At 39.3% G+C, this 11,492-nt stretch overlaps 1 protein-coding gene across 1 annotated transcript; it reads left to right on the forward strand.

Annotated features, from left to right (window-relative positions):
- Positions 1-64: 64 nt before the first annotated feature.
- LOC109403274 (uncharacterized) lies at positions 65-11,203 on the forward strand. Its single transcript, XM_062855466.1, has 4 exons — positions 65-9,037; positions 10,054-10,685; positions 10,748-10,855; positions 10,926-11,203. The coding sequence occupies exons 1-4, from the start codon at positions 8,870-8,872 to the stop codon at positions 11,062-11,064; spliced, it is 1,047 nt and encodes a 348-aa protein (XP_062711450.1). The 5' UTR covers positions 65-8,869; the 3' UTR covers positions 11,065-11,203.
- The last annotated feature ends 289 nt before the right edge of the window (positions 11,204-11,492 follow it).

An 11,492-nucleotide genomic window follows, 5' to 3' on the forward strand; every position in this document is an offset into this window, starting at 1 on the left:
TGGACTGCTGAACTCTCTGGAATACTAAGGTAGGTGTTAGATCCGAATGATTGATCAGGGCATAACCAATACACCACCAGTAGTGTGAAACTTATAATACGAGAAGAACTTTGATAGTTTTGTGTATAAACAAATTTATGTGAAATTTAAATATGTAGGTGTTTAATGAATCATCGAGATTCTAAATCACACCAGATAGTTTTCTTTTTAGATTTACAATCATTGATTTGCTTATTCAAATTCTTCTAAAAAGTGTTACAAGTATACGAATTCATGCAATGGCAGGCAAAGAAAGCCCTTCAATTAATAATTGTGGAAGTGCTCAAAGAAAACTAAGTTGAAGCGAGGCAGGCCAAGTCCCAGTGGGGACGTCGAGCCATAAAGAAGAAGAAGAAGAAGAAACGGTAACCACTACATGGTAGATCTTCTTTAGAATGATTGGAACAGGCAAAATTTTCACTTTTCAAGAAATGGTCAATTACTGTAACTTTTAGAAAATTGCATTAAAAATCTCAATTTTTACTGTAAGTTGATCAACTAGCTGTCAATCAATAGTCCTAATTTGAGAAAAAATCTATATTTTATTCTATATTTCCTGCAATTTTACCCAAGATTTCCTTCGCGTTTCCTCTAGAAGTTCTCCCGGGGACTGCTTCAGAAACTCTTCCAAAACTCCGTCAGGGATTTCTTCCAGAAAATCTTTACGAGATTCCTCCCGGAGTTCCTTCTAGGATTTCTTCAAAAAATCTTTCTGAAATCCTCCCAGGAATCCTTCAAGAACTATTCCTCCAACAATTTCTGGGATTGCTCCAGGAATTCCTTCCGGAATTCCTACGATAATTCTACCGGGAACTTCTTCCGGGATTCCTCGAGGAACTATATTTAGGATTCTTTCAGAAGCTCCATCAGGTATCCTCCGGGATTGAGCTTCTGTCAGGAATTGCTTCTGGAACTTATCCAGGAACTCCTTCGTGGATTTTTCTGGAAATTCGTCTGGTACTCCTTTTTGAACTCTTTCTAGAATTCATCTTGGAGCTCATTCCGGGAAGTTCTTCTAAATTTCTTTCAGAAACTGCTTCCAGGATATCTTCAGGAACTCTTTCAAAAAATTATCTAGAAGCTTTTTGTCGGTTTATCCCGAGAGTTTTGTTTGAGATTCCTGTAGCACCTTCTGGAATTCATCTGGAAGTTCGTTCTGCAACTCTTTCAGTTGTTTCTAATGGAAATTCACTAGAAGTTAATTAAGCAATATTTTGATTTTTTTTCCTGCAGTTTTGATTTATAGAATTCTTTCGAAGTTTCTACAGGATTTCCTTGCGAAAATACTACAGCTAGTTGGTTTTCCTCAGAAGCTGTTAGGAGAATCTCGGATGGAATTCATGGAGCATTCCCGGAACTTCAGGATAAATCCAGGAAGAAGCCCAAAAGTCCCAGAAGGAATTTCAGAAGGAGAATGGATCACTAAAATAACTAAAACGGCCGCTATGAAATGAACAGATAGCGCCAACGTAGCCCTGTGTGTTTGACGTAACTCGACTGCTGTCACTGTGTTGCAGTCCATATACAGTGGCGCTTTTGTTTCGAAGCGGTGAGTAGCGGAAAATTTGGGTTCAGTGATCGATTCTGCAAGGAGTTCCTGAGATGGAAACCCCAGCAAGAATCGCAGATATAGCTCCCTGAGCAATCACAGGAGGAAATCATAGAGGGATCCTAGAAAATAATTGTGGAAAAACCACGGAAGAAATTCCTGAAAGAATCTCAGGAAAAATTGCTGGGGTAATCTGGGGTAATCATTTCTAGAGGAATTTCAGAAGGAATGTTTGTAAAAATTCCTGAAACATCTGAAATAACATCAAACGGTATTCCTGAAGCAAACTATGAAAAAAATCTGTGGAAGAATCCCAGGAGTACTTGCCTGAAGAATCCTGGCAAGAGCTCTTGAAGGAATCCCAGACGGAACAGAAGCATCTCTGAAGAACTTCCTGGGAATCCCAAAAGAAATTCCTGGAGGAGCCCTGGAACGAATTTGTGCAGAAACCGAGAAGGATTTCTTGTAGGAATCTCGGATGGAATTCCTGTGGAATCCCAGAAGGACCTCCTGGAGGGGTAACAACGTGCCGTCATCATGCATAAATAATCACACTTTCCCACGCACGCGCACCCCACATTTTGAATTAAATCATACCACCCATGAAAAGCTGACGAAAGTCCGAATCGTAAACAACAAGGCCATGAAACTTCAAAGACTTGGCAAAAAATATCTTAGCAATCGCGGCTTGCAGTGCCCTATACAATTTTTTTAAGATTTTAATACCAAAAAGCGTTGCGGATGGGGGTCAAAAATCTATATTTTAGCGTTACGTGATGAATGGATCCTTATTATCAAGCTATTTAATAGTTATTTAAGTGACCAGTTGCAACAAGTTGATTTTTTCAGTACGAGTCGTACATTTATCCATCGAGGCTTGCCGATAACGTACTGATAACATCAACTTTACATCGTATTATTCGAATCATCAGGACATCAGAAGATTCCAAAAAAATCATTCTATTTAATATGGAAAATAATTAAATATACTGGAAACCGCACGGGACTATCAAAACATAGCACGAGCTATGGTACACAACAGCTGCACCAATTATCACCAAGTTGCAGCGGTTAAAGCACCATCGTCGGATAAGTGTATATTACATTTTCTACTATCTCAATTTCAAACGATCACGACGATATAAAAAACACCATGTCACTGTTAAATAACAGCGTCTACGGGATCCGAGACTCAATCAACGCACTGCTAGAACAGCTAATCCCCGAGACAACCATATTGTCGGACCCCGGCAGTTAACTGCACTTGTTGTATGGAGGTACGCCCGCTGCTGCTGGCTGGAGTAAGTATTGTAGCAAGCAGCCAAGTAACAACCCAACCAAGGGCGCACGCTTCGACTTATTCACTAATCGCTGGAATTTACATGAACGCCCAACGATCGATCGGCTCACGATAAACAGTGCGAAATCATCTTCCGGGAGAGTGTGCTTACATTGCGGGGCTAAGAATGACTATCACGCCGCCGGATAGGGTATGTATACGGTGAGACTGATAAATTTAATCGGCACCGTGCGACATGGAGGGAACAGACGGTTAGCGATTAAATATACTGGAAAACGAGTCCATGTTGTCGTTTGGATGAGAAGTTATCATTAAAATTCCACTGTTCCCATCGTGCTGACGTATGGACACGTTTTCATACTCTATATGAAACTCTCATAGAACTGTCATAAAAACCGCGTCGAATTTGCACGTCTCTGATTCTAAGCAAACAATAGCGCCAAATTGATGTTTAAGTGATTGAATTTCCGTTGGTCGGTGCTATTATACAATCAAATCCGCACCACAACACTAGCTCAGCCTTTGTAATTGCTCGATCAAACCGTGCCTCCCATAGTGATGCTACTGCTACCAGGTCAGTTCGGGAGAATCCAATTGAATTGATCACGATAAATAATCTGATCCACCAGGATCTATCGTCCGGCATCAGGTGGGTGCCAGTTCACCGCAGAAGCCGGGCCGCATAGCAAATTGCATTAATAGGTGAAAAACGTGAAGTGAATGGGAATAATTTTATATAAACGTACACGATAGGTTCTACAGTCCACAACACGATTGTTAAACGGTGTATAATGAAAGCATGTTCAACACCGGGAATAATGGAACACAAAATATGCAAATAATGGAAGATAGTGAATTATTATCAAACGATTCGAAGCTATGTCATAACTTATCTTGGGTGGAAGATTTACTTGTTTAACAGCAACCACGGAAGATTTAGGTGCTATACAGTATGACCCATAAAAAAATGCGAAAATCCATTTTTTTCTTTCTTTGGTAATTTTTGTTGCAATATTTCTTATGACTTCAGTTTTTTTAGATAGGGCTACAATAAGGAGGTGATTGTCATACAGGATATCTCAAATAAGTGTCAAAATATTCATTGGTTACGTATGTGGATACCTAATAGTTGCCATCAATTTCTGAAAAAAATAAATGTTTCCTCGAATTTTTGGAGCTTTACGAATTAAAATGAAAACTTTTAAATACATGTAAATCATGTAGAAATATGTACTCTTAAAAACGCGGCCCTTTGAAAAACTTTTTGAAAACAATATCAGATGCTTAGGAACCAAAAAACTAAAAAATGTGGCATATTTCAAAACCCTTAGATAAGATAGATCCATAAATAACTTCACTCTGTTTGAAAAAAATTCAAAATAATTTTTCGCTAATGAAGGCTCATAAACCTACGTTTATAATAGACACAAATACGTAGTACTTTAAAAGAGTTTGATACTTCATACATTTGTTTTTCTGAAAATGTCCATTTGTCGCACACTCTAGTTTTCAGTAAATGTCACATAACTTATAAGATAATAATTTTTTTTCACCTGTATGAATCACCAACGATCGCCTGAAGACCTTGTCTAGCTATGAAAGTGCTGTTCTTGAAATAAAATTTAATTGAATGTGATTGAGAGCAATTTGACAAAAATTACAACCTTAAAAAAACACCTCTGGCGCGAGAACGTTTTTGAAATCCTTATCTTCAACATTACTTTTTTCAAAGGTTTATGATTCAAATCAATAAATGTTCCTATGCCGTTGATAAATTAGTGTCTTGACTATATTATCCAGTAGAAAAATGCAAAGTTTATCGATTGGAAGCACGTGAGCAATGTCTTCGAAAACTTTCGCATTTTTTTATGGGCCATACTGTAGTTACTTTAATGTACACAGTTTTAAATTGTTACGTCAAGTTCGCTGTAACAAAATGATCTCCATCGCTTTCAACAAAATCCTTTATTGTGGATTGAAAAATCGCAGGTTTTATGTAGAACTGTAAGCAAACGTTACTAGCTAAGGCATTAAACATTTAAAAAATACTCACAGAGCCTCATGCATCTATGTTTGATGAGTTTTAAGTTTTCAGAGTCTCTAGGAGCATTCTTGAGTATAGGTAATCGAATACTCAATATAGTCGAAGCGGTAAACGTAGGTATTCAGCAAGACTACTACTCATGCTGAGCGCTATGAGTTCTATTTCCGGACAGTCCAAGAACTTTTCGTGATAGAAATTCAATTTCTGAACAATTCGCAATCCTAATGTACACAAACGGATTTGATTGGAAAGTTTAGCGCCCATCAATTGACTACCGATAACGGCCTACAACACATTAATTTCGCCACCTCTAAGGAAATGGCCAGGCCATTCGTAGCACCTTCCTCCAGCACAGCCTTCCTTATCGTTACACTTGGAGATCACCACAGCCAACAGAATCGAAAATCGACCACGTTCAAACTGATGGACGGCACTTTTCCGACATTATCGACGTCAGAACCTATAGTAGCGCTAACATCGACTTCGACACTGATCCACTACATGGTGATGTTCAAACTGCACCAAAATTTTCCGAACGGCAATATCTCGAGGCAGCGTTGCCAGATGAAAACGAGCACGGGTTCGTGGGACTGAGCAGACAGATCAAATATTTCCAAGAGAAGTGCAGGCGATTAAAAAAACAGAAAACGTATGGTAAGGTGGGGTAAGATGCCGTTTTTCAAACTTGGATCGTTTTCAATTGTAAAGATCCTTATTTGTTAGGCATAAAAAATTATTTTGCTTGATTTTTCAGCACAAAAATTCCCTGAGTTTTCAGGTTTTCCAGGGGAGCATGTGGGATGTTTTTAATTTTAAAAAATAGACCAAGACCATATACATATGATCATTGAATTTTCAAACTAAACTTGGATGTCTGTTCTCCGTGCTAGTACTAGTGTAATAATGTTGGGAATCTACCCACGATTCTTCCTTGATTCCTTCCAGATTTTCTCCTTGGATTTCTACCGCAATTCCTCCTTTAAATTCTTTCCCAATTTTTCTGTAGAACTCTTCCCGCGCGCTCATCCTTGAAATTATCGAAGGTTTTTTTTTCTGGCTTTCGCCAATTTCCCAAGTATATCCGGAGATTTTTACATATTTGCTTCCATAAACAGTTTCTTCCGAGATTTTTTCGGTGTTCTGTTTGGATATCTGATAGTTATCCCAGGTATTTCTACCACAGTTCCTCCCAGGTTTTCAGCAGAAGTTTTTCACGGAGGTTATGCAAGAGTGTGTGTGTATCTCCCAGGATATCTTCCATAGTTTCTCGCTGGATTCTTCCCGGAAATACAGCAAAGTTTCTCACGAGATTTCTCCAATAAGAGAGACATCCCAGGGCGAGCATCAGACGGTATCTTCTGAGAGAAGCCCCGGGAGAAACTCCAAGTGAAATCTCGGTCGAAACTTCTAAAGAAATCCCGCGAGAATTTATTATGAAATATCCCAGCTCTGGAAAGCTATTGGGGTTTTCATGAAGATATTACAAGAGAAATTGTGAAAGATGAAATAACTCAGACAGAAATTAAGTGAAAAACTTCTCAAAACCCTTGGAGGATTTCTAATAGAAATCTTAGGAATAACTCCTGTATCAACGCAGGGAGAAATCCCAGGAATATCTCCTGGAGAAGTCCCAGGAGAAACACTGAAAAGAATCGCGGCATCGAGAGGAATCCCCATCGAAACTCTAACAGAAATTTCACGACAGTATCTGCGGTATATCCTGAAAGAAACTCTTGTAGAGTTCTCGGAATAAACCCTGGAAAAAAGAGGCCGGAAAAAAACTCTGGAAGAAATTCTCTAAAAATTCCAGAAAAAATAATCGAAATCCAGGACTCCTGCGAGATTTTCAAGCAAAAACCCCGGAAACAAACGTACAAATCTTGGGAAAATGCTGGTAGGAATCCGGAAGAATCTTCGGAAGAAATTCAGTAAGATACAAAGAAAAATGTCGTGGAAACATACGAAAGAAATGTGGGGAAATCATGGGAGGTATACAAGGAGATATATTCAAAGAATTTCCAGGAAGAAACCCTGATGAAACTTCTGGAAAAATCTTTGTAGCCGATTTTCTAGATCGACTGACATCATACTGATATTTAAAAAAAAAATCTACTCTACTTCTAAGTAGATCTACAAGTAGTAAAGTTTGCCAATTTTAATTCATACGACCTGTTCATTAAATTTCCCTTTGTATTCACAATATTCCCTGAGTATTCCAAGTTTTTCTCTGTTAAATAAAATTCCCAGAGGATTCCAGGTTTTTCAGGTAGTAGACACCCTGTTGGTTCGTAAAACGGAAGTGGTGCAAAAAACACCTGCCATAGGGAAGATGCCACTTAATGACGACATTCAAAAATTACGTCCATATTTTTTTTGCCATTGCAGACCCATTTGCCCTCCTGCTCCCATTGTCCTGCTTTTTTGTATACTCACTACATGGAGTGTCACGATTTCACAGACTTCCTATCCCCTAAAAGAAGGTCGTCAAATTTGAACGAATCCTAGCATGGATAGCGCAGGCATCAACAACCTTGCGCCTCAATGTGTTTCTCAATCTCCTCGGAAACACTTGGCTGAACATCACCAGAAAACCTTAATTGCAAGCAAGAAAAACCGAAAGTTGCCAATTTTTATTGTGAATTCAAAAGATGTTCTATGGGTTTGCCTGAATGGCTTCTCGAAGGATCTTGACACCAAATATGATAAAAAATAAAGATAAAGATCAAATCACAATCAGAAATGTTTTTATGAGAGGGGCCACTTTACCCCACCTTGGAATTTTGGACTTTGTTTCGCTAGCGAGGACGATAATGCAGTAGCATGGGACCCGGCAGAACGTGGAACGATACAAACAGAAGCGGAAGCAGCAAACACCTTCATCAGAAAAAAAACGGGTCTGAAAGATGCGGACTTCGAGGAAATGGATCTGCTGCGCCGTTCTCTAGATACACGTAAGTTATACCAGAAGCTCAACGCAGGCCGCAACTGCTTCGCACCACATGCAGAAATGTGCAGGGATAAGGATGGGAGCCTCCAGACGGACATACGCAGTGTGATTAAAAGGTGGAAGTGACATTTCGACAAGCACCTGTATGGGGCGACAAGAATGTAGACATGGGGGATCATGGCAACGGAAGAAATAATTATGTTTGTGCAGTAGAGAATAGGAACGAACTAACTCTCACACTGAGAGAAATTATGGATGTCATCCACCATCACAAAAAAAAAAACAAAAAGGCAACTGGTAAGGGTAGTATCACCCTTATCTAAGTTCTTTAAGTTAAAAACCAGCCTCGTTCTTTCTCTTTTCTATGAATACAGAAGATTTAAAAAAAAATGTGTGTATGTACACCCACGTGATCTTGCTAAACAGCTGCTCGTCTACAGCGTCGGCAAATAGCTCACTCAGTAAAATAATTTAATTTGGTGTCAAACCCTTTAAAATCAACCGAATCGATGAAAATCATTGAACAAACAAATAATAAACACCACGTTAAAAGCATCCACCCTTGTTAGCAGATGGGCAGAAAGAAAATAGAAACAAGCCTATTCTGTCAATCAACACTTAAATTTGATAAACTCATCTCTTCGATCAATTCAACAACCCCCTCTGTCAAAACTACTTATCGAAAGTATTGCTTTTCTCAGGGACCCGAAATAATTAGTAACGGATGCTCGTGTCGTCCGGATAAATATGAAAATTTGAACCAGAGAAAGCAGTCGTCAGTTTGCTTTAATTAACCTTTCGCGACGAAGTGATAACGCAAACATTTTTATCGCTTTCGAAGCCACACGATTCGGCTTCACCGCAGCTTTACACATCTTGCTAACTGAAACAAAAATGCGTAAATTACTTATTTGGCGAATAAATTCATTATGGGTATAGCGAATTCGCGTCAGTGAGATCGGGCTATCTAGTCGGACGACAGTATCCAAGATGAAAGCGGTGTGTTTATTGATTCTAATAGTTGTATACGAAACCAGCAGCATCGTTATCAGCAGAAGTGAAAATTTCGAAGCAATTGGACAGAATGTAACCGAGAGTAAGCAGTTACTTTTGCGGAAGAAACGGTTTCTGCTTTTCCCGGTTGGAGCCGCGTTTCTGGTGAGTTTTCAGGACAGTGGTGCATTTTGGTGATCGAAATTATTCTTAGTTTATGATAGGATGAACGGGACTAATACAGTGAAGAACTGAAGTTCATTCACCAACAATAAATGTGTAGCGTGATCTAAATAAGAAGTTCATACAGTACAGCATCGGCGCAGTTGAAACACAAAAATAAATTTTCCTCCGAATTCATACGTCTCAGCATTTTCTGCTTCGTGCGTTGTTTAGACTACGAAATTTGTACTTTTGGTACCTGCAAAGTAACTGTTGTGACAAATATATTAAAATTGAATGATATGACAGTGTTACTTCTGTTTTGCAGCACGCTCCCAATTAGGACCGTAGGGCTATTAAGGGCCGCCACAATGGCCGACTTTGGCACCTACTCACGATTTCGAGGGCACAAATTTCTTCGTAAGCAAAACCAGCACACCTGAGCTTCTCATTTTAAGCTTATTACAAGTGAGCAAGAACAGAATAATGAAATGTTCTGTTGTTTGAAGCTTGCTCCTGGAGATTTGTGCGTCTGAAGTTCTGATGCACTGTTGAAGCGGGATTTCAAGACGTTTGTCCTCAACTCTCCTTTGGCATTAGGGTCATTTTTGACCCAAACCGTACACTATGTCGGCGATGGAAAAGGAAGGTTAATGGCAACGTGACCATATGCCCTTTATCTGGTATGATCTTAATTGAAATTTTCAAAGTCAAAAACTCAGAAATACCATACCGATATGATGCAATATAAAAGCGATATATCTTGACGTATCAATAGCCAATTACATTTTTTACCAAAATTCACTAGGAAAATGGTACAGATTGAATTTTTGATTCATACTTAGCGCAGGTTTTGTTCCTGGTAACGACCAGCGTAAAAACAATGTGAGAAGATGAGATAATAATTTAGAAAAAAAAAATCTTCAACACTCTGTGGATTTTCTCAGATCCATTGAAGAACTAGATTTATGTACGTCCTTTTGAAAAGTTATTGATTCACAAATTCTATTTTCTCTCAGGTGACGGTAGCGTTTGCCAAAGGATTGGTACCTAAAGCCCCTACGGGCAATTTTGCCATTTTGGAGTTGGATATGTATCACCCGCTTCCAGACTATAAGAATCGCATCACTCAATTCAAACTAGGTGAAATATCTTACCCACCAAAACCCAACGCCAAGCCTGCACTACCACCGACTCCTCCACCACGATCAACACCGCCACCAGTTCCTGCACCATCTCCTCCTCCCCCACCACCTCCTGAAACTGTTAACGATCACCATCACTTTGCAAATGAGCTCACAGAAATGGAACTGCAAGACTACATAAAAGCTCATCCGGATACGTGGGTACCCCCAGGATACGGCAAGGACCGATCCGATTGGTTCCCAGCGGATACCTACAATTCGTACTCAAACTACCAGCAACAACCCCAAGCAACGAATTACATTCCCTTTGACCATACCATGTGGGACGATAATCCATCCAGTTCCTACAGGATGAAACGATCCAGTGACGATGCAGTTTCAGGCTACCATTTCGAAGAAGAGATTGATCGATATAATATCAGCCACCATCGCGATTGGGACCACTATCACCACTATCGGGAAAAGAGAGATTTATTCAACACGCTGGAACGCGCACTTGGAGAAGAGTATGACTTCACATTAATCATAAACGATTGATGATGATAACAAACTTTCCTTTTTTTTTCAGAAACCGTTTCCAGATGAAATCCTGTATCATGCGAGCCATTTGTGAAGCACGAAGCTTACTAGTACCGGGTAGATCTATGATCACGGACATTCTACGGGTCATGTTTAGGTTAGTTGGCAAATTTTAATCTACAAAATGCTCATGAAACTCATTATCAAAACATTGGGTTTGTTTTTAGTGTTCCACTGAAAGATGATCTTCAGGATGAATACAGTGAAGTGATGCGACACGACAATATGGATTGCCATGAGGTTTATGGAAAAGATTGCTCTGTTAGTATATTATATTTGCTTCTGTTTGGGAAGTTTGTGCCTTAGTTATTACAAAAATAGACAAAAAAATACCGCATTTTGTTGAAGAAAGAAAGTCCACCGGTTCGTCGCTATTATCATGCTTCACATGCCGATAAACATGCTTGCATTAAAAAGCATGTCACACTTTTAAAAGAAAATTTCTTAATCACATCGGCAGACGTTTGAGTTTTGTCAGAACAGAATCAGTATCAAATTGTACAGCTCTCTCTGATTGAATCAAAGCCGGGAATAAAAACAAAACTCGGCAGAATAATGTCCGAAGTAACAGAATGTACTGAATTATTAATATACCTACATTTGCCAGTTAGCCAGATGGTGGCAGTAAACTCACAGCTACACGGTCAGAAAATTCACTCATTTTCGAGCTAAAGTGGGACAACTCAAAATTGAGTAAATTTTTTTTCCAGCGATAGCGCTGGCCCAATTGCGAA

Source organism: Aedes albopictus, chromosome 3, assembly GCF_035046485.1.
Source record: "Aedes albopictus strain Foshan chromosome 3, AalbF5, whole genome shotgun sequence".
Classification (NCBI taxonomy): domain Eukaryota; kingdom Metazoa; phylum Arthropoda; class Insecta; order Diptera; family Culicidae; genus Aedes; species Aedes albopictus.

Bases quoted from the DNA above. Each gene is read 5' to 3' on its own strand.
- LOC109403274 (XM_062855466.1), top strand. From the start codon at position 8,870: ATGAAAGCGGTGTGTTTATTGATTCTAATAGTTGTATACGAAACCAGC. The intron at 9,038-10,053 runs GTGAGTTTTCAG...ATTTTCTCTCAG, and splicing joins CGGTTGGAGCCGCGTTTCTG to GTGACGGTAGCGTTTGCCAA. The intron at 10,856-10,925 runs GTTAGTTGGCAA...GTTTGTTTTTAG, and splicing joins ATTCTACGGGTCATGTTTAG to TGTTCCACTGAAAGATGATC.